General features: G+C 37.2%; 1 protein-coding gene across 1 annotated transcript in view; it reads right to left on the reverse strand.

The window, feature by feature from the left end:
• The window catches only part of PTGFR (prostaglandin F receptor), a 49,074-nt gene that overhangs the window by 24,693 nt on the left and 264 nt on the right, over window positions 1-24,117 (reverse strand). Inside the window, exon 2 of the mRNA XM_057715355.1 lies at window positions 21,796-22,665. Coding sequence (XP_057571338.1) covers window positions 21,796-22,593 — 798 coding nt within the window. The 5' untranslated portion in view covers window positions 22,594-22,665. The remainder of the gene's footprint in view (window positions 1-21,795; window positions 22,666-24,117) is intronic.

The raw sequence follows: 24,117 nt of genomic DNA on the forward strand, positions 1-24,117 counted from the left end.
TACCTGCCTTCAAATTATGAAATCACCCGGTTAAAAATCCTTGGAGCTTGATCTTCAGACCCCGAAGGCAATTAAAAGACAGTAATTAAAGCACATCAACATACTAAATAAGTACTTTTACAAAGTCCACCAGAGTGGTAAGTAAATTTAACATAAAAAGCAGCTTAAGAGGTCAAATTGCTTTTTTGTTTTGTGTTTTTTAATCACAATCCTGGTCTCCCCAACAGATAACTCATTTCTCTTCTTAACATAGAATTGTTTTAGAAATGTCAAGAAATGATTTCTAAAATAATGCCATTTCAGAATTTTGCACTTACTCCTTTCTCTATTTGGATAACTTTTGAAATATTATTTGTGCAACTGGTTCACTATCACAGCATCAGTGGTGCCTGATTAACAACAGTTGGCATTGCACAAAGCCATAAAATATTTAACACTGAGCAAATGCAAAGAGGCTTTACAAAACAGAAACAGACTTACAGACTTAGAGAACGAACTTATGGTTACCAGGAGGGAAGGGTGGGGGGAGTAAAAGACTGGGACTTTGGGATTGACATGTACATACTACTATAACTAAAATAGATAACTGAAGAGGTCAAGTTGTTTTTACTTCATAAACACATTCAAGAAAGGCAATAGAGATACCCTCTGTATATTTTAACCATGATTTATCCCAAACTGCACTAAATGATTCATTCACATCACTAAGAAAGGTCTAGTAGGTCTTAAAATGACCATCAAAGTCATCAAGACTGTTCCTCCCTCTCCCTTAGGAGACTGCCAGCAAATGCTCAGGAAATTTCATCCTTGCACTACTATAAAACTGTGGTTCCAATGACACTCCCTTCTTTCCAGTATATCAATTCTCTGTTATTTTTTTTTCCATCCAGCTACCAAGTTTTATGGTATAATTTGCAATACCAGAAAGCCAAGCCCTTCTTCTGTGGTTATATAGAAGACATTGTATTCCTAAGAGGTTTTGCAAATAATACCACAAAAATGGCCTCACTTAAAAGAACATGATTTTTCCAAGAAATAAACAAGAGGAAATAAACATATGCAATCAATGAGAAACCAGGGTTTGCATTCAGGTAAGTGTTTTGATAAAGAAGGGCTGAACTAACCTTCAGATTTCCCTGGTTGGGTTAACCAGTGAAAGACACAAGATCCAAAACACTGAATTGCAAAGGTCCAAAATTCCAAAAGGTGAAACCATGTCAGGTTGGCATCTTTGAGAAGAACTGACCTTATTAAACACATTCATATTAAGAAGCACATCATGAAAAGAAAGGAGGCAGTACAAACCGAAAATGGCATTTACTACAAGTTTATGGAAAAGAAATCAGTGTAAGGAAAAGGTGAGATCATTTAATCCAAAGAAGAAAAGAAAACAGAAAGTTTATAAATCAATGATTGACTCAAAAGAAGAATTGCAATTCTAGAAAAGAAGTCAGTCTCCTGATTGGTAGTTAAGCGCCTACTTCACTAAACCCAAAGACCACCAGAGACCACATAAGCCTGAACTCAAGGGTGCTTTGGTCAAGAACTCTCTACCCTCCATTGCTTGGTGTAGACTAAACACAGATGAAGATTCCAGCAGAGCTGCTCCTTGGAAGGTCATGGGCACTTGCTCACAGGGTTCGTTTGTAATAGAGCCAGTTCTGCTTCTGCCTCCCCAAATAAACTACAAATTCCTTTGAAGTTAGGATCTCATTTTATTCATGTTTATATACCCATGTAGCACATGTGCAAATGCCCATGGTAGGAACTTAGTGAATGTTTTTCAAATTACCACTGAGTTTTACTAGAGTATCATTTGGAATAATGGTCATAATAATAATCAAAACCATCACACAGCACCTTTCATTGGATGCCTACCAGATGTCGTGTGAAAATTCACAGGTTACAGTGATACAGTCAGTAGTGTTATCCATATTTCACAGAAGTTAAAATTGAAGCCCTCAAAAATCCTTAATAATTTGTCAAAGGAGATTGGCTAGTACATCCAAACTTGGGTAGTGAGAAATTTCTACAAAAGAATGTATATATATGTATAACTGAATCACTTTGTTGTACAGTAGAAATTAATACAACGTTGTAAGTCAACTATACTTCAATAAAATAAAAAAAATGTTTAAAAAGAGCAATTTCTGCACACTACAATAGGCTATAGAAACTCACCTAAGTAAAAGTAGAGATTCAAATATAGGTTATGGAGACTCAGTAGAATCATATTTGTAGAGTCAACACTGATGAAGATGCTCATTGATGTAGACAACATAAAAATCAAGACATCTTTGACTATAGTTGGTGCCTGCTAAATATTTGGTAGGTGAATACAGAACTAAAGTGGAAAACTCAACCATTTTTCCAAGTCAGGGAATTGTACTGAAGTCTAGCTATGCCATTCAACAGGGAGTGAATACTGATCCCTTCTTCCTAGCAACAGAAGCTAGAGAATAATTAAGCACCTTGACTCAGAAAACACAGCCTCTTCTCAAGTTAGAATTTGGTGAGTTTTGTTATGCTGGGGCTTGCTCTCTTTCTCTGACCTCAAATACTTCAAGGCACTGTAGAAAACTCTGTAAAATAAAAGGAGATGTCCCGTTCATGCTTTATACTGTTCAAACAGTGGGAACTATAGTATTAAAATTAAGTAAAAAAAAATTATTTTATTCCAGAATCAAAACCTAAAAACCCCAAACAAGGGATATGTAAAATCCTGGCCCATGGTCCATCTGACATGTAATGCCCACTCTTCTAGAAATGCATGTACATGTGTGTCCTTCATACTGTTATCACAGATACAATAATGGTTGACATTTCTCTTTTGTTGTAAAATAATTATTAGGGCATTTCAAAGCGGATTTCTCTAGAGTCAATAAACGTAAAATCATTTGTTACTAAAGCATGGAGTTATCTAATTTGTGAGAGTGTGTGTGTGTGTGTGTGTGTGCGTGCAGCTGTGCAAAACCAAAACCCAAAAAAAATTATAATAAAGAGAATAAAAGAGAGCCAAATAACCTCATCTCAAAAGCAAAATAAGATGAATAATTGCATGTTTTCAACCAAATGAATGTTCATCAAAATGCCCTTTGCTAAGTCAGCAGAGAGGATGTACTGAGATTATTAATCAAGTAGAATAGATAAGATGTAACTAAATATTTTCCTTTAAAATTTTTGCCACACAATATAATTGTATTTTAAGCCTTAAGGAGAATTGTTTTGAAAGTGTTTCCCTTGTTATTCACAAGCTAATCTTTATTTAATAGTGATTTATTACCTACCTTATTTCCCAATGTAAGTTCTAGAAAAGCAATGTATTCATTACTCATATTTCAAATGAAATTTTTCAAACAACTTTCTGCTATATTCCTGCTCTTGTAATCTATTCTCTATGTAGCAGCCAAAGTTATCTTTTGTTTTTCATCTTTTAATTTTTATTTTAGCAAAGTATATAGTTGATTTTCAATGTGTTAATTTCTGCTGTACAGCCAAAGTTATCTTTTAAAACCATACATCAGATCATATCTGTCTCTTGTTAAGAAAGCACTTCAGCCTAATTTAATCCAAACTCACAGTGACCTAAAATGTCCTCAACAGTTTGACCCTTGCCTTCCTCTCCATCCTCAAATCCTACCATCCCTACCTGTGCTCCCCTGGCTCCAGTTAATGACCTTTGTTTTGTTTCTCATTATAAGATCATCCGCACCATTGAGTTTTTTGTGCTGGTTGTTCCCTCTACCTGACCACCCTGCCCATATATCTTCCCATGGTCGGCTGCTTTTTGTCATCCAGGGCTAATCTCACCATGAGGCCGTCCCTGACCATCCAATCTAAAAGAGCCCCAACCCACCCTCCGTTATAGCCCTTACAGCTATATGAAGTCATTCTGTTAATTTCTTTGTTTACTTCTTTTCCCTCTCTCTATCTCTCTCTCTCTCTCTACTCTCTCCAAACGTCCCTACCCCTGACAACCACCACCCTCAGAAGATGTAACCTCTATAAAAGAGGGAATATTGCCTGTCTTGTCTAGCACCAAACTTCAAGAACATAGGACACTCTCTGACACATGAAAGGCGCTAAGAAAAATATTTATTGAATAAATGAACACTTCTAAACATATATTTACAGGTGCATTTTAGTTGTTTTCTGATAGTGAATTTTCACTAAGGCCGTATCTTCAGCTCTCTTTAAAAATCAAGGACGATGGCTTCCTCCAGCTGCAAACATGCCTGGCTATGACTGCAAGATATTTGGAATAAACAGGCTGTTCAGTGAGACATGAACACATTTTCAAGATAAAAGTTTGTTTTGTTGTAATCAGAATTCTGAAACGGGCTCTTCATGGCACCCTCTGGTTTTAATCAAGCCTCACTGGTCCCTCCAAATAGTCAGCAAGGACTGTCTTCCCTGGTCAGGGTTTAAACTTCCAATGACAGAAGAGAAGAGAAAAACACTTCTCAAAGGGTAAAAGAATTCTGTACAATATCTAGGCTATTTTTGATATTCAATACCAACTACCAGAGCTGCCTTTTTTTTTTAATTTACTCAGATAAATTAGGACCCATTTAGGCTGGGGACATCAGGGAAAGGTAGGAGACTAAGGACATTATCAATAGGGAGAAGAGAAGCAAATGTGTTTTCCGATTTATTGAAGGCAGACTTCTTAGCATATTTGTTCAAAGATTTAGTCCCAGTCAGGCCTATGTCAGGACAATAGTAGAGTACAAAAATAACCCTCCTTTTAATCCTGTTCTTCTTTCTCCACAAATCACAACCATCTCAATGTCTCTGAGCTGTCTTCACGGTGGAGCTCTTCTCCGTGAATCTTGACTTAAATTCGAAGATATCTTAATTTTAACTATATAAAATTTGCATTGTAACACATGGCCGGTGAGGTTACAACTGCTCATGATGCTAAATGCAAATAATGTCCAGCCTTACACGACTGTACTCTTTGGGTAACCTGAACACAGAGAATCGTAAATAGTTGCCATGTATAAAGAAATATACAACTGAAAAGGTAACAGGGATTCAGTGGGTTAACATCTGAAAAGTGCTAAGAGCGTTGTCTGGCATATGGCAGGAGCTACAGATGGGGGGGGTTTAATTAATTAATTCTTACACTACAAAGCAAAATTTCTAGGCAAAAACTTTATGTTTAAAATGATCACCGCAATTATAGTTTCTAGTTACATTTCAAGAATTTACTGCTTTCTTCTAAACCTAAGATTTAAAAATAAAATCCTTATGTGACATCATATGCATTTAATAACCATCATCATAAGGATGCTGTTTCATTCACTAATTTCATTTGTGATGAAAAGATTCTAATGGAGGAGCTGCATTTTCCTTGAACCTCTCCAAGTGGTATACCAGGCACCACAGGAAATAGAGTAGAAACATATGGTCTTGACTCTGTCATTAGGGACTCCCTGTCCATTTGCAACATTACAGTCACAAGACAAGTAGTACAAATTTACAACTACATAGAATTTGATGCTGTACTTTATCCACAGAGAGAGAAATAAATGTGGGCTAGAATAATCAGAGCAGATTTCATAAAGAAAATTATTATATATGTAAATATATGTAAATAAAAACAAATCAAGACTTCCAGAATTGTAATTTCCCTAATAAAAAGAAAATCAGATTTGTATCAGTGTAACATGCTACATTCTCCTAGAGAGATGATCTCTAGCCACCCGCCATATATACATTTGACTATACTCATGCTAAACCATGCAGTTTAGGCATTTTATTTACGAAATGTTTAACTTTCTTTGAGAAATTTTGGAAGGAAAAATACTTAAGTTACTTAACATTCATATGTGAGTGTTCTGATTTTAATCATAAAATTATTATTTAAAAGTATTATTTAATGAACTGTATTCACCTGTTCTTAAAGTCACGCTAGCATGTTAATTCCTCCCTCCCCTCCTCAGGCTGCGTGATAGATCTGTCACTGAATAGGGAGGCTGAAGACCAAACTTCTCCCTCTACCCACCACAAAGAAGCCGCTATTTCCCACAGATCCCAGTGGCATTCAGTGGACAGGAAAAATGAGTTTAATTCCAAAATACAGAGCTTCATCCCTCAAACTGAAACATTTTTGTTTTGTCTGTGGGGGAGAGGTGGGGGAGGTAACAGAGAAACTCCTCAGGACTCATTAGGTTCTATTACTTTGCTCAGGACCTGAATATACAGAGCATCCTTCAGAAATTACTGTGATGCATGGATTTTAACTGATTGCTTGCTTGTCCCGTTATCCTATTTAGCAGATAAATAATCTCTGGATGAGCTGAATTGACGTGAACTTGAGTTTTCGGCAACCACGTAAAACAAACCAAGAAGTCCAAGAGAAAGGTGACTCCAATGCTGTGGTTACAGCTTAAATCAATTCATTTCATACTCAAAGCAGGTATTCGAGACAAGGGCATCGATATAGGTAAAGCTAGTTATTCATTCATCTTAACAGCAAATATAAAATGGCTTGCTAAATCAACCATGAAATCCACATCAGTCTAAAACCATCTAAATAAGCGGACTAGCTTTTCTATTACTACCATGCATCTTAGACAGACACACCTAAAGTGGGCAATTAGAAGGTCAACAGCACACAATGGAAATTACTCCTAGACAGACTGCTGTCTTCACCATCCAGGAAAGCTTTTAGCAAGCTGGCTCTGGCATCTGTATCCACAGATCAGCCTGCTGTGAGCTTAGAGACATGAACTAGAAAGGCAAAGATCTCTAAATGTCATGCATTTAGAACTGCTTAGTATTATTTTCTTGACTGAAAACAGAAATTCGTTACATTCCTTGAAATAAGAAACAGTCTGCCTTAGCTGTCTTTGGACTTTCAATGGAGAAAAGAATCCTATAATAGCTTCAAGATCACCTCATGCCATCGAAGGTTATAAAGACTATGGAATGTTTTTTAGCTCTTTGGTATGTCAGGTAGTTTTTTGATTCAGAAATAGTAAATGACAGAAACAATGAAATGGTCAGTCACAAAAATGCCACTATAGAAGCATATAAATATTAAACTGTATCAGAAGTTAATTTTCTGTTCACTGCACTGAACACAAGCATAATGATAGAGATATGTGTTGTTACTTCTATCTTGCAATTTGGAAATAAGCTTTCAAATTAGAAAATGAAGAGAAAGAAGGTAATCACACAGTTCTTTCTTTCTATATGCAATTCTAATCCGGCTTTTCCCCAAAGAGTTCATTTCTAATTTAAGCATATCCACAGGATATGCTGGGTTGGAGAAATATTCTCAGAAGTTTCTTTCTAGTGCACAGGTCTTGGGCAATTCCAAACTAAAAGCTGGGGCAGGGACAGGCCAGTTACAGGTACTGAGGTCCGCTGTGGTCTGTAGCAAATTCGTGGGATCAGGCAGAATTGACCTACTCTCTAAACTGGAAATTAGCCATGCTCTTCCCTTCATTGACCACCCCCCTTCTGATTTAACTTCATACTTCCCAAATTAGAAGAACTAAAGCATCCACCAGAATACAGACCACAGAATATAAGAAAACTTACTCCCCATGTTGTATTTTCTCCAATGTCAGAATTCTAGAGCTGGGCCAAGAGGTATTGGGGGCATGACAGAGAGGGAAAAGCTCTTCTTGTCCTGTTTGAATGTTATGATGATGCTGTATTCCATTAATAAGAACGGCACAAAAAGATTCTTAGACTATCCCAATAATGCACAAACAAAATCCAAAATACCCAAAAAGTCTATTACTCTCATTGCACTAATGATGCTCACCTTCAATCTAAGACAAAGAATAATTCAAGGCAAAAAGTTTTAAAAGGGAGAGGGAAGGTTGCTTTATGTTTATAAAAGGAATAACTTACAACAAAGATATAACAGACATGATTTAACCCCTGATGACATTATACTGAAATCTAAATCATCGTAATCCAATAAAAAAACCATTAGAAATATAAATGAACAAGATACAAATATAATAAAATTCTAAGTTCTCATACACATTATTTGACAGAACAATTAGAAAAAAATAAGAAAATAAGATTCTATAACAAATAACCTTTACGTAATAGCTATGTATTGAACTTTGTAACTTAAAAAAGAATGTAAAGTCTTTTCAAATACCCGTGGGATATTTACAAAATCTGATAATAAGAACTTAAAAAAAAAAAACAGGATGTTAACAATGACATTTTTAAACTATTAAACTAAACAACCCTCTGGAAAGACAAATTTTAAAAGAAAAATTTCAAATTTTATATAAAATATTGGTAAAATAAACACATAAATGTGTACACCTATAATTTGTGTAGGCATAATACATATGTTAATAAAGAATCTTTATAAACAAATTCTCAGTACAAAAGTTTGCTACTAAATTTATACTCTCTAAAATTGACTAAATTCTACTAAAAAATTTACCAACGTTTGATCAAGAAAAAGTAGAAAACTCAAATCAACAGCCAGAAAGAAAACTAAAACCCTATCAAAATAATATTGAAATGATGCCATATCAACACAAAACAGCTGATATCCAAGTTACTTCCATTATTTCAGAACATAGAAAAAACTTTCCCTACTGTTTTTCAAAACTAGCATAATTCTAGAATTACAAGCAGAAGAAAAAAATAAAAGAAAATTATATACCAATATAACTTTTTTAAACACAAAAATATGCATGAAAAAAATCTCTCCAAAAATATATGCAAATGCCCAACATGCACATGAAAAAAATGTTCAACATCATTAATCTTTAAGGAAATGCAAATCAAAACTAGAATGAGTCACCGTATCAGACAGGCAGCCATCATAAAAAATGTTTTATGAAAATAAGTGTTGGCAAAAATGTGGCAATACTGGAACCCTCATATATTGCTGATAGGAAGGTAAAATGGTGCAGCCATGTGGAAAACAGTTTGGTGGTTCCTCGAAAACTTAAACATAAAATTACCATATGACCTAGCAATTCCACTCCTAAGTATAAACGCCAAAGAACTGAAAATAAATGTTCAAACAAAAACTTGTTCACAAATGTTCATAGTAGCACTATTCCCAATAGCCAAAAGGTGGAAACCATCCAAATGCCCATCAACTAATCAATGGATAAACAAAATGTGGTACATTTACCTGAATGAGTATTATTCAGCCACAAAAAGGAATGATGTACTGATACATACCATTACATGGAAGAACGCTGAAAACCTTAGGGAAAGTGAAAGAAGTCAGACACTGAAGGCCACATATGGTAACACTCTATGTATGTGAAATATCCAGAACAGGCAAATCCATAAAGACAGAGGAGAGAGCAGTGGTTGCCAGGGATGGGGAATGATTGCTTAACGGGTGTGGGATTTCCTTTCTGGGGGAATGAAATGTTTTAAACATGATAGGGAGGATGGTTTCACAACACTGTGAATGTTAAATGTCACTGAATTGTGTCCTTTAAAATCAAAATAGTGAATTTTATGTTATATGAATTTTGTTACAATAAAAATAAAATAAATGTATCAAGATCAGTGCTTTCTTATGTACGTGTATGAAAATAAAAGAAAATAATAATTATTATTTACAATAGAAAAAACATTTTAAAATCTTAGGATAAAAATTATGTGAAGCACTGTTACAAAGAAACTACAAAATTATTATTCAAAACATGCTTATGATCATGAAAGGGAACACTCTATATTGTAATTGATAAACTGAACACAGGTCTAAACAAAATGTGAAGAAAATGGTAATTGCACGTAAAGTTAAAGTTAGGTCAATAGGATGAAATAAAGAGTATAGAAAGATCCAAACACATTTAAGAATTTAGTATATAATAAAGGTAGGAATTTAGAACAGTTCCAGAAAGACCATTTAAGAAATGATTTGGGATAACTAGCTAACCATTCAAAAGAAAATTCATGTTATTAACTTGCAAATTAAACAAACATAAACTATAAATGTATTAAAAACATAAATACAAAAAAAATGAAAAAGTGCTAGAAGAAAAAAGAAATGAATACCAATGTCATCTTAGCCTGAGAAAGTATTTCCTAACATGAAACAGAAAGCAGTAGCTACAAAAGAAATTATTGATTTGTTCACTACTTGTATAACTAAAATACTAAATTAAAAGGCTAACAATGAATGTGGAAAAATAATTGCTTTTGTAACGACTGATTTTATAGTTATTTTTATATATTAGCATTATCTGATCTTTGTTATCCAAAAAGGTCTTGAAAATCATTTACAGATACCCTCACATTCACAAAAGAAAGGAGATAATGCCCAATAACATAAGAAAAAAAATTCACTCTGTTAATCAAAGAAATTGAACTAATATGTATTCTGCATCAGATGAGTAAAAGGATGTACCCAGTATGTTAATAGTGTTTATCTCCGTGTTGTGATATTTGGAAAATTTTTTTAAATTTTAATTTGTAGTTTACTGTACTTTCTTACAATAAACTTTTATAATTAAAGAAAACAGTGCATTTTTAAAAGTAGCTTGAGGGAATGTAACACATGAAGTTTAATAGTCCTTAATCAGGATAAAGTGCCCGTGAAATAAAAGGAGGTCTTTCCTTCCCAACAGAGTTCCTATGACATGAGAGAGCCTCTCCACCCTCACACCTATATACGCCAGCTTTCTGCTGCCTTTGCTGCCTCATCCCTGCTCCTTTCCCCATTCTGCATTCTGTCTAGCTGTCATCCATGCGGTTTTTATTTTCCTTGTTTTCTGGTCCTCTGCAGTGAACATTAATGCAAGAAGCAAAATAAGGGAAGATGTAATCACAGTAATAATAATAATTACCACTGCTGCTGCTGCTACAGCAATGTTATTATTTATTATTTAATACTAATGCACCTTTGGGTCCAAAGATTCCTCCACTATTACTAAAGCAATTAACCCTCTGCCCTGCACCCAGGTAAGGCCAGAAAAATATACATAGTTATATTCATGTCATATTAAAAAAAGAAAGAGAAGGAAAAGGAGGATGCATGTAAGAGAGATTGGAGGAGAGAGTACAAAGATCGTGGATAAACAGAAGGAGCTAGAAAGTATGATTCCTAGAATCTGGCTCAGGAATATTTTCCCAGGTCATGTCTCTGTCTCCATGCTTTACTACTCCACCTGGAGGGACACCCAACATTTTGTTCAGCAAAGGCTGCTGAAAGAATAAATCAGTGAGTAAACTAACAAGCAGATTAAAACATAAATGATGTTTTTATTTTCTTCATTTATATTAATTATGTTCGTAGCAACTTGTCTTTATTTTTGGTCCTTGCTAACACTTTCTTAGCCTAAATTCTTGGAAAGAGTTAGTTGTTTTTGTAATGCTTCATTTCAACATTTATTTCTCTTCTATATCCTGAGTCACTTTCCTTATCAAAAAATAGTATAAAATACTACTTTGAATTGTTACATTTTTATTATCTGATTTAATTTTCTTACTACTCAGATTTCATTACTTGAAAAAATCTTCTAGCTTTTAATATTAATTTATTACAACCTGCTGTATTCTAATCTTATTCAAGCCTGTCCCCAATACTAAAGAGTTTCTTATTTGTACACTTTTATATCTCTAGTAATTATATACATTATTATCTCTTTTCTCCTGGTTTTACATTACAATTTACATTACTTGACTTTGGATCACATTTTTTCCAGTAATTTTTTCCTTCCAAGTGATATGCTATAGATATTTATAAGTTATCCAAAAAAATCTCATCTACTACACTCATAACAGAATACCTGCTATTCTTGTTTTTTGCCATAGCTGTTTTTTTTCAAGCAAAAACATTTATTTGGTTATCCATTTTAAATATAGCAGAGGGATAGTTACAGAGTTTGGGATTGAAATGTACCTGCTATTTTATCTTAATATAAAGTATAATCAAATATCTTCATATTTCAATTTTCTATATATGTCCTCCCTTTTCCTTTTCTATAAATACTGTTAATTAAGGCCATAGATATCGTGATCAACTAGATCACAGAGATTGTTATTCTGCATCTAGAACACTGCCTGGCACGTGGCACCTGAACCTGGCTCAACAAACATTTGTAAAATAAGTAAGCAAATAATTCCTTGCAGATCACCAAAGCTGAAGTAACAGCTTCCTACTATAGCACCCTTATTCATTTAATAACTAATTAGAAAGTGCCTTTGATCATCTTGTTGACAGATGATCTTCTTTTGGCTTTTATTGGCCAGCAGCATTAATATTTAACAGTAACAGCAACAATAACGATAACAGTATAAGTGAAGCATATGGTACCATGTCAGGCACTATTTTAACTTACAACTGTTAATTTATTTAGTCCTCACAGCAACCCAATGAAGCGGTACTATTACTCGACCTGTCTTACATATGAGGAACTTGAGGCACAGCATGGTTAGGGACACATAGGAAGTGGAAGGACTAGGACTTGAAACCAGACTCTTGACTACTACATGACATTGCCTCTCCAAGAGCTAATACTTTCGCTCTTAGACGGGGTATATCTTTTACTTCTTTACTAAATTATAAGAGCTTATCTTTTACCTCTTGGAATCAGTCACAGTCCCAAGAGTAGTGCTTTATCCATAACAGTCTCAAAAATTTTTTGCTTAGTTTAGCTTGGTTTAATAATGAATAAGTTAATATCTAATAAATTATTATAATTATAATAATAAATTATTAGAATATTTGAATTCAAATAAGATGTGAAAGATCAGGACGAAACATCTTTACTTCTGGCGAGAGAGTGAAATGAGGCACAATAGTCTGAACCTTCGAGTGAAATTGCTCAGGAATGTTGGAATGAGCTCCCTCTGTTTCTTTCCAATGCAACCCACCTTCTCAACAGAGGAGAAATGGAAAACATCTGAACTAAACACAGATGATTATTTCTAATTGAGATCGAGGGTGGCAATAACAGCAATAGAGTTTTGAGGCTTCGGGGATTGTGTTGAGCATTTACTATCGGCCAGCCACGGTTATCCAATTGTAAGGAGGACAAATCATATTTCCTGGTAGTACTTTTAAGTAAGCACTATTATTATAATCAATTCACAGATGTACAAAAGTGGCTTAGAGTAACTCCAGGCCACAGCTAACAGAGGGTGGCGTTGGGACCCTGCCCCTGGTCTGTGCTTAAATAACTAGAGTATTCTAAAAGGAAGGCTTGATTTGGGACTGTGCACTAAAAGTTGAAGTGAATCTTTTACATAACCTAACTGTCTCTGTCTCCTTTGCCATCACACCACAGCCACACTCAATTTTGGCATTTCGCAATCCGAATTTAATCTGGGAATTCAATAGCTTAGGAGAGTGAGGAAAACAACCTCCCTGTCTGTATAAAGCCACAACCGTACCCACTCTTCTGCAGCACCACCATCCCGACACCCAGAACGGAGGACTGACAGAATGACAAATTTACACAAGCTTTGAAAGGTAATATTTGCAAATATCAAAAAAACAATTTCTCCTATTGAATGAAATCCTCTCCAAATACAGATAAATGGCATTGATATACCAGGTAAAATTTGGTGTGGCTATAAATGCCTTCCAAAGCAAATATAAATGGAAAGCATTTTATATACCTCCTGTAAGGAAAAGACTAAGCAAGTAAAGTTAAAACTGGCAACCCAGAGAGATTTGTGGCAAATCAACATCTTGAATGGTTCTTCAAATGTTTTGGGGCTTAGTTTAAAATCCCAAAGCACATTAAGCCAGAAGAGTTTTACATCCATGAGGGCATAAATTTAATCCACATGCTTCTGATTCATTTACACTTGAATTATTCAAGTAATGTTTTGTAAGTGCCGTCTCAATGTCTATGATATCTCTGGGCATTTTTGTGTCTTTCTCCTTAAAAACAGGAAGTCCTATTTTGCCAAGAGTAACTAAACTTAAAATACCAAAGTATTCCAGACCACCGTGCACAACTAAATCAACAGACTTTTGTGTAAATTCTCAACCTAGCAGTATCTTTTTTAAACTGATTGACTTGCTGGTCCAATTTCGCACCATACTTTTCCAGGAAGGGAGATGATATACTCAAATGAGTTCAATTCCAAAGGCCTATAGATAGCTCAATATATTTACCAAGGCACACTGTAAACCGTATGTAATGTACTTTGTGTAATATACTTTATATTTAGATAACGTGTGAACAAATGGACTTCCAGGAGATGGTCCTAAACTGGATTCTGTGGGAAACAGACTTTGAGACAGAGATCTACATGCAGGAGTTTTTCTGAAGACTGGGAGGCGAGGAAAGCAGGACTTGGCAGAGGGAGGAGTAGCGCTGGAATGCAGTTACAAGCTCTGAAACACATGTGAGCCTTCAGAAATGTCCCCAATGAGACAAAGGGGTAAGGGCTTTGGATCCCTGCACCCACCTGTCACTGTACACAGAATGACCAGAGAGAAGGGGGCACAACCATGGGAAAGGCAGCTCCCTTTGGCTGAGGGTACTTTCCCCAAGGGCAAAACTCACCCCAAAGGGGATCTGGGCAGGGCGCCAGTGTCTACTAAACAGGTCTGTTGGAGTTTTCTGAGAGTTAATCCTCCGTGAATATAAGACCTACTCAATCTTTTAGCCTGATTAGCAACACAAATTGAGCCAAATATTCACTCAATCAGCTGGCAAAGCCTTGAGGGAAGCAAGCCCATTTTATAGAGAAATTTCAACATTTACTATGGAGGTTTTATTTATGACCATGTACAACCAGCATCTGTAGGTCTTTACTCAAAGAAATTTTCTCCTTCTGTCTCCTGAAATGACCCCCTCAAAGATAAAACACCAATAAAAAAAAATACATTTTAGGGAAAAAAAATTGTGCATGTAGAGAAAAAAGGCAGTGTTAAAGATAACAATGGGGCAAAAGTAACTTTGAATGCGTTATATCACCTAGTTTTTCCTTTGCCTTCAATACTTCATATTTAATACCTGGTTCCTTAGTTCATTCATTCAATAAACATTGGTTTATGATCTACTGCTTGTAGAAACTAAAACACAAACCAGTAATATAGCTCCTAGCCACCAAGGACCATTTTGATTAACCAGGGAAACTGGCATGTAAGCATCATAACAAAATAATATCATTCCTAGTTTATCCATGAACTTCTCTGGATGCTGACAAAATTCCTAAATTCCAGCACCGCATTCAAATTGTAGAATGTTCAGGATTCTCCAGGACACCATTTCCAACAAAGACTCCTGCGGAACCTCTGAACATACTTTCCCCTCTCGGACCTCTCCATTCTAAATCCCAATTCGAAGCATTGGAAGTATTCCAGAGACCGACCCATCAAGTCCTGACCTCATCAGCAGACTGGGTCCAAAGTGGAAATGAGGGCCACTACCCGCTCACTGAGCCCTCCTTTATATGAGATTCATTTAGCAAATGCTTATTGGGCTCCACTCTGTGGCAGGCATTGGTCGCCGAACTGAGGACACAGCAATAGACAAGGTCCCTTCCTTCAAGGAGCTTACATGCTAGAGGCAGAAGCCAAACAACAACCAAATAAGCAGAGAAATGTACCCCCATGTTATCAGATACTACTAAGTGCTATGAGAGAAAATAAAGCAGAGCAATGGAAGAGAGAAGAGAAAGGGTACTTTTTAAGATAGACTAGCTAGACAATATGATATTTAAGAGAGGAGTCGGGCGAGCGCCACAGGGATGTCAGGAGGAGAGTACTCCAGGCAAGAGAACAAACACCAAGGCTTCAGGGACAGAAATGTGTTCCCAGATCTCTCAGAACTGCTCCTCTGCCAGCTCCTGTCACTGACCTCACACCACGTACTCCATGTCCACCCACACACGAGAGCAGCCTGGATTCCCATCACAGACACTACATGCAGCATAACTCTAAAACATACCTTTTCTTCTGGATATGAGTTGTATGTGTCTGAGTTGTTTAAGAATTTCATAAAAATAGAACCCAAGCGTTCTACTCCAGACATCATCAATGCTGCTTCCACATTCCAAACCAGGGAGCACTCCCACTTCACAAAAGAAACTAGCTAAAACAATTTCTGACAATATCACCTGTAAGATCAGCAGCATAGTGAGAATAACCAAAAAGATCTGACATAAAACTATAAGAGAGTCCATTTTGCTTTTAATTTTAGAATGAAACTCATTCAAAGCCCTTTGGTACAATTAGATCCAATGATGGAATGGTTATTTAATTTTTTTAGTTTGGGAAATAATTCAAACATGGACACATTATGTATATACATATTTATACATTTTCTGTATTTCTTTTCTCTTGAAACATGTAACTGTACATCCATTCACCATCCTTTTAGTGTAGAGTCAGGTGCACAAGACGCATACACAGATTTCCATTACACAGGTCTTACATATGATAATGAGAGCCAGCCTCTCAAAGGAAGCAATCTTCACTAATAGCCAAAATGTTCTATTCTGTTGTGTTGCTCCATCATTTGCCACTAGCCCTGTAAGACCTGGTCATTACGATGCCAGTACCTTCAGTAGAATTCAGTTAACCATTTGTTCTTTGATTTATATCTGACAAACATGTTAGTGACCAAATGCTTAATCATATGACTAGAAATACTAACAGAAGAGTAACAACCTTAGAAAAATCAAATTCAAACTCTACCTATGCAAGAAAACACATTTCTTGGGTAAACTCACCTGCATAAGATGTCATTTTGCTCTTCATATACCTTGTACTTCTTTTCCCAGTCCAAAATGATCCTCTACCCTTGAGGAGAAGGTAAACAAACTAACAGCCTTGCAGTAAAAGATTGCTGAAGTTTAATTGTGTCATAACTCAACAGTTGCTGACTTAAGGAACAGATTAAAAATTACCATTTGGTTTCAATATTTGCTTAATTAACTCTCACCTACAGAACTCAGAATTCACATTCTGGTCAATCATTTCTAATCTCTTGACATTCATACAACTTAAGTTACAGTCAACCAGTCCACAAGTATTTAATGCTCTGCCAAACTAGTGAAATAAGCATAGCAATAATAATAAATTCCTCTTAGGACTACATATTCTAGAAATGGAACACAAAAGAATCACTGCCTGCAGAAAGGCAGAAGCAAAGAATATTAAGGAAATGTTTCTTAGAAGTGCTGGTAAATGTCTTTTTCCCCATCACTCTAGAAATATCAGAAAAATATCTTCAAGATTTATTTATTTGGAAAAAGTAATTCACCTAGGATGCACGCAAGACAATTTTATAATTGCCGTTTGACTCTCAAAGATTGTTGTATTAACTTGTTGCTAAATGCAACTGTAAGCTAATAAGTACCTATTGTATTTTCCTGGATTTTTCAGTTGGGATTGTAATTAAATGACTTTATATGAGTTAACCATGTTTAAAGCTATAAAATTCAGGTAGTGAAAAAGTCATTAACAAGTTATATTTTAAACTAGTATTATGATCGTAGTACATTTCTAAATTTGAATTCCTGAACATATACACACACATACACACACACACACACATTTCCCCCTTTGTGGAAAAAACAAACAAACAAACATTAAACTAAAAAAAAAACAACACCATAGGGGATTTTTAGGGCAGTGATACTATTCTGTATGATACTGTAATGGTGGACACATGTCAACATACATTTGTTGAAACCCACCCGCTGTTAAGCACAAGGAGAACCCTGCTGTAAACTACAGACTTTAGTCAATAATCATGTACTAGTATTGGCTCACTAATTGTAACAAATGTCCTACACCAATGCAAGATATTAATAACAAGGATGACTGGGGGTGAAAGGTGGTATCTGTGAACCACGTGAGGAGGTACATGTGAACTCTGTGCTTGCATTCTTTTTTTCTGTAAACCTAAAACTATGCAAGAAAAATAAAGTCTATTAAAAGACGGAGAGGGCTTCCCTGATGGCGCAGTGGTTAAGAATCTGCCTGCCAATGCAGGGGACATGGGTTCGATCCCTGAGGGAAGATCCCACATGCCTCGGAGCAACTAAGCCCGTGCGCCACAGCTACTGAGCCTGAGCTCTAGAGCCCACGAGCCACAACTACTGAGCTCATGTGCCTCAACTACTGATGCCTGCGCAAGAGCCTGTGCTCTACAACAAGAGAAGCCACTGCAATGAGAAACCCATGCACCACAACAAAGAGTAGCCCCCGCTTGCCACAACTAGAGAAAGCCCATGACCAGCAACGAAGACCCAATGCAGCCAAAAATAAATAAATAATAAATAATAATAAAATAAATCTTAAAAAAAAAAGAGATTTCTAACAAACATCATGATCATCTTACTTTTGTATTAAACTCAGTCATCAAATTAATAAAATATCCCCTTTTCATCAGCTACAAATTTTAAAAGTTTTAGACATTATGCCACTATTGATAGGTTTTGATGCAGTAAATCCTGCCACGCCCAGACACCATCATCTGCATTACTCACTTCCTCCTTTTAGTGTATGTCAACCCCATTCCAGTTTGAGGCTTGAAAATGACAGTGAACACAGGTCAAAGAGTGTCTACAGATGTTCATTCAAATGACCAATCCAACATTTCATCATAGAGAGAAGGCACATGGTGTAAAGTAAGGCCTTGACCTGGAAGATGTCACAATGGCAGTGCATCTATGGGAATACAGAAGCTGGTTTCAGAGATATTTTTTAAACTAAGAAGCTTTTAAAATATAGGGTGGATTCATCAGTACCATTTCTTCAGATTCCATATATATGAGTTAGCATATGGTATTTGTTTTTCTCTTTCTGGCTTACTTCACTCTGTATGACAGTCTCTAGGTCTATCCACCTCATTACATAGAGTTCAATTTCATTCCTTTTTATGGCTGAGTAATATTCCATTGTATATATGTGCCACATCTTCTTTATCCATTCATCTGAAGAAATGGTACTGATGAACCCAGTGACAGGGCAAGAGTGGAGATACACATGTAGAGAATGGACTTGAGGACACGGGGCTGGGGTGGGGGGTGAAGGGGCAGCTGGGACAAAGTGAGAGAGTAGCACAGACATATTTACACTACCAACTGCAAAATAGATAGCTAGTGGGAAGTTGCTGTATAACAAAAGGAGATCAACTTGATGACAGGAGATGCCTTAGAGGGCCAGGACAGGGAGGGTGGGAGGGAGTCGCGGGGAGGGAGGGGATATGGGGATATACGTATAAATACAGCTGATTCACTGGTGTACCTCAAAAACTGGTACAAGAGTGTAAAGCAAATATATTCCAATAAAAAGCTTAAAAAAAAAATATATATATATATAGGGTGAAGAACAATGGCTCAGTCATTAACACCTATGCAGTTCCCTCTGGGCATTTAGGGGGTAAAGGAGAAATGGTTCAACAGAGGAATCAGTGTTGGGTGTTATTTTGCCAATCCCAAGCCTGGGTTTTTCACTCAGGTTCCATTTAGAACTCTCTGGTGGCCTTAACATAATGCGCAAGGCACTTGTATCCAGGCCACAAGTTATAAATTTTTCAGCCAGAACTTGCCATGAAGACCCAAGACTGCACGAGAGAAACTAAGAATGCAAAAAGTGCTTGAAACAACTTAAAATATCAGTGCAGCAAGGGGTATCTGTGGTGGACCTACTACCACTACATCTAATGCAGAAATAATTTTCCACATTAAAAAGCATTTTAGAAGTATTGATACATTGGTGTCATAGGTATAGCAATAATTCACAGTTGAATGGAACTGTTTCACAGAAAATGTTTCACAAAAATAAAATTATCTTTCCACCAGGAAATATGTTCAAAATATGAATTAAATTGTAATATCTATTTTAACAGTAAGGAAAACCAAAAATTCAGGAAAGGAAATTAGAAAAAAAAAAACAAATTCAAAATATCCATTGCAAGGATGAAATTTTCTTACCTTCCATTGCCTTAGAGTAGTTAACCTATAACTCCTCTATTTCTCAAAGTCAAAAGCCAGAACTAAGTAGAATTTTAAAAGTGACTTAGAACAAGCAAAAACCAAAACACCAGTGATTAGCCCAGTTGTCCCAATTATCTATCTCTCATTAAGCTCACTGTTTCATGGTTTTCAGGTTTTCTCCAGAGCTAGGACCTTCATTTTTACATTTTCTTTAAATATTTTCAGCTACTTCTTTTCTCCCCTTCTTAGTCTTCCCTTTCCAACCCTCAAATTAATTTCATTTTTACTCAGACTCACTTTCTATTTTAAAAAGCTGCTCCATTGCAAAGTTTAAGAAGAAGAGGAGCATTATTCTAAGGGAATTCCCTTTGTCAAGCAGCATAAATTAAACTCTCTGAGAGAGAACACTGAAGTGATTCGAAGTGTTGATAGAACTCATCTCTGCTATTCAGATTCAAGCAACAAAACTATGAGCTCAGATGAGACCCCTACTTGGGTTCCCCTAAGGCCTCCTAAATTAACAACAAGCAAGCCTCAAAATGTTGACTTGCCATTAACAGATTCAGCCTATCCTCTTCTCGGTTGGGCACCTAGGACCAATTCCAGAACATCATGAAAAAATATTTAAATGATACAAAAATTCCAGAAGCCAAATTCAAATTGTGAGGAAATAATAGGGCCAGAAATAAAGAAATATTTAAAAAGTAGAAATCTTTTTGCAGAATAAAATCGACTACCATAGGATCTGTCTGCAGCAGCAGCTCTCAAAGACTTTTCTGTTCACCAGGACCATGAGGATTGTTTATTAAAGCTCTACTGGCAACAATTCTTGGACAATGGACCTAAGGGGGCCTAGAAGAACTGCATTAGTAACAAGTATCTGCATAACACGATGCAAGGTATGACCATGACCTTTGTGTTATGTCTATCTTTGTCTCACCCTTTTGCTTTACCTCTACCTGGATATCACCTGGATACCAGATACAGATACTGATATCTTTGGATATCAATCTGTTTCCCCATTGGTACAAAAAAGGAATGAAAATAATCTTTACTGCCATCAGTAGCTACATACAGAAGGATGTTTTCTCATTCGTTGTATCTTATCACTTTTTCCATCATAAAGTAAACTGCTGGAGAGAGTCACGATCATACTGATCAATCATAAGTATTTTTTTGTCTTCTACCTAGAAAGTCATATAAATGATTTATGTTTGTTGCTAATTCTTTAACCTTAGCCTTCATTTCCAAATAAAAAACCAAGACGTTAAATACAGCTGCTGGCTAAACTGAAAAAGAGAAAGGAATGAGATGATGAGAAGAATCTCTGGCTCTCCTGCCAATCATACCCCTTCCTGTATTACTATCATCCTGGGTTAGTGAACTCGTGATTTCTTTAACCGATCTACCCATCTAGTTCACCTGCAATATCCAACTATCTCAACTCATCGCCTCCTTTTACAAGCTGAGACCTGGTCACTGTGTGTTGAGAAGAAGCCAGTCCATAAATTACAAGTCCATGTGATTTTCTATCAAGACTTACTGGAGTCCATTCCCATATTGTTTTAGAGCCATTTTTTTCACATTTGAGAAACTAATCATATTCAGTATATTAAAACTATGTTATTTCTGTGAAGACTACTTTACACCACACCGCAAGCAAGTAACATTATGGTTAGAATTGTTTAGGGAGCTATTTCCTTTAGTTCTGGGCTTTTGGGGAAATAATCATCTGTGTCATAAATAGCCTAATTCTATGCCAGAGCTGAGAACTAAAATAAGTTCTGAGTAGGAGTAAATTCAAGCATTTAAAAGACAAAACAGCACTGCCTATCAAGACTAACAACTTTGAAAAAGACAATAAACCTTGTATTGAATATAGATTAGCTGAATAAAGCAAAAATTGTCAAAACCATAGATCCTTACCAGAAACGGACTCCAGCAAATGCAGGAGACACACATTATACCCAGGAGCTGGATGACCATTTCAAAATGATGAGACCTGCCTTGTCTGTGCTGTTGACTTTTAAATTTAACTCTTAAAAGTGAAATTCCTGTGATGGCATTGCAAAAAAATGAAATACCAAGGGCTAGGAGCCCCAGAAAAGAAAAAAGTAAAAGATAAAACCTATCTTCCCAGTCTTTGATGTGATCTGTTTCGTAGAAACACCAGGTCTTCGACGCTTGAATCTTATAGTCACGATGCCCAAGGATGGGCAGCAAAGCTATGAAAACAGCGAAAAAGCACACTCCACTCAACATCACTTTAACATGCTTGGATGTAATTTTTGTAGAGTGAAATATTGGTTGGGTGACTCCAATACATCGCTCAATGGCCATCACACTGCCTAGAAAAAGTGGGCACAGACCAGAGAACACCATGCAGATACCAAAAATACTGCAAAGCACGTTTGATTTGTCAAAGTGGATCCAGTCTTTATCAGAAGCGTATACAAAGACTGCTATAGCTCCATTGATGAGGTGCCCAAAGAAATCTGTGATTACCAGAGCACTAGCCAAAAGCAAAAACGATGACTTGTACTTCTGTCTAAATCTCTGGTATGCCTTCATGAGAATAGCAATGGCAAGGCTGTTTGATAAGATTCCCACTGTCATGAAGGTTATCGAAAAAGATATTGAAAGCTCTTCTTCCATTTGGCAAGATGTATTTGAATGGAGCCCAGCTGCAGGAGACACTGGCTGTTTGGAATTGTTCGTGGACATTGTTGTGAAGATAAGAGCTGGCCACTCAAGTCATCTCCCTCTCAAAACAGTGCAAGCTTGTGGTCCAGAGATCTGTAGTGTAAAGACAGAGAAATTATGAGCCCTGGATAACTGTTCATCCGACATTTAAGGCTAAAGCACCCCAGCACCATGTGGTGGGAATCAGATTTATCTGGCCTATCATGAGCGAGATTGCATCATACTGAAAACAGCACACATCTGCCTGTGGTTCCACATTTCATTTTCAAGGTGAGGAAGCTACCAGAATTGAGATCCCTTGGTTAACCTCTGTGGCTACTGTGCCAAGGGGCACCTCTTAAATCTCCTCCTGACACTTCACTGACACCTTAAAACTCTTAAGGTTCATGAAGTCGCTTAACAAAACTAGAGTTAAACCCAACTGAGTTTTTTAAAGTATAATGGTCTATTTTAATAACTAGGTGACCTTCTAAAGTTTCTGGTTTTTTTCTCTTATGAGCTTTGTCCCCAAAGTGCAGGTTATTCCTTTGGGAACTATGCCTGTCTGTCAGGCAGACAAAATCATCTTCTCCAAACTTTAGGAGGGTGCAGAGTGGAGCCACAAGCCCACTGACGTTGCATGGGGCTTCTCTGAATAAGTTCTAAAACTCTTTGATTTAGGTCAAATAACAGCAAACCACATGCATCAGTGACCCATGGAAGGCTCCGTGTTGAGTCTCTAGGAAGGTTTTCTGGTCCAGCTATCACCTGTGCAGAAATGCTGGTTGGTGATAGCAAAGAAGGCAGGCCTCCCTTACTGTGGGCACATCTACCTAGATGTTGCTGATCTAAGTTACAGGTTCAGGGTAGCAACATCCAGGGCGAATTATTTATTTGTCGCTCTTTTCCTAGTGAGTTGAGGCCTGAGTCACAGACCCTCTATACCCACCACCACTGCCACCCCGCCCGGAGCTATTTCGGCCGGCGTTTCCCCAGCAGCTTTCCGGGAGGCTAGGAATTCTGGAGCCAGCCTTTCCTGGGACCAGCCCAAGTGGGGCCGCCCCGGGCTACCCGGAGGGCGGCCGCCTCCTCCGGGTCTTACTCACATCTCGACTTTCGCCCACTACTACCCAGCCGCCCCCAGGGCTCTGCTTGCAACATACTTCCCAAACCTCTTAACTGGCTGAAACTTTCTGCGATTGCTCAAACGCCAGAAGGCCGGTTCCTCTCCCACCCCGGGGGGCGCCAAAGGCCTGCGCTGGCCCCGATGCGGTAGTCGAAGTGTCGCGAGCGGGGTAGCAAAGAGCGAAAAGGGGATCTTTCCCTTTACCCATTTCCCTGCTCTTAGACCCGTTCTGCCCCGGTCCCCAGGCGCGCACCTCAGAATCCGGACAGATCAGACTTTGAGGATCTCCCCAGCTTGGGGCATCTGGTCCAAACTTGTTGGCCAGCTCAGGCTAAGGTGCCCTCCGGTGCCGCCGGCTGCTGCTGCCACCGGGCGTCCGGGATTGGGTGGCTAAACCTCAGTCGTGTTAAGCATCTGGAGGCCAACGCGTGGGAATCCAG

The sequence above is a fragment of the Hippopotamus amphibius genome, chromosome 1, assembly GCF_030028045.1.
Source record: "Hippopotamus amphibius kiboko isolate mHipAmp2 chromosome 1, mHipAmp2.hap2, whole genome shotgun sequence".
NCBI lineage: Eukaryota > Metazoa > Chordata > Mammalia > Artiodactyla > Hippopotamidae > Hippopotamus > Hippopotamus amphibius.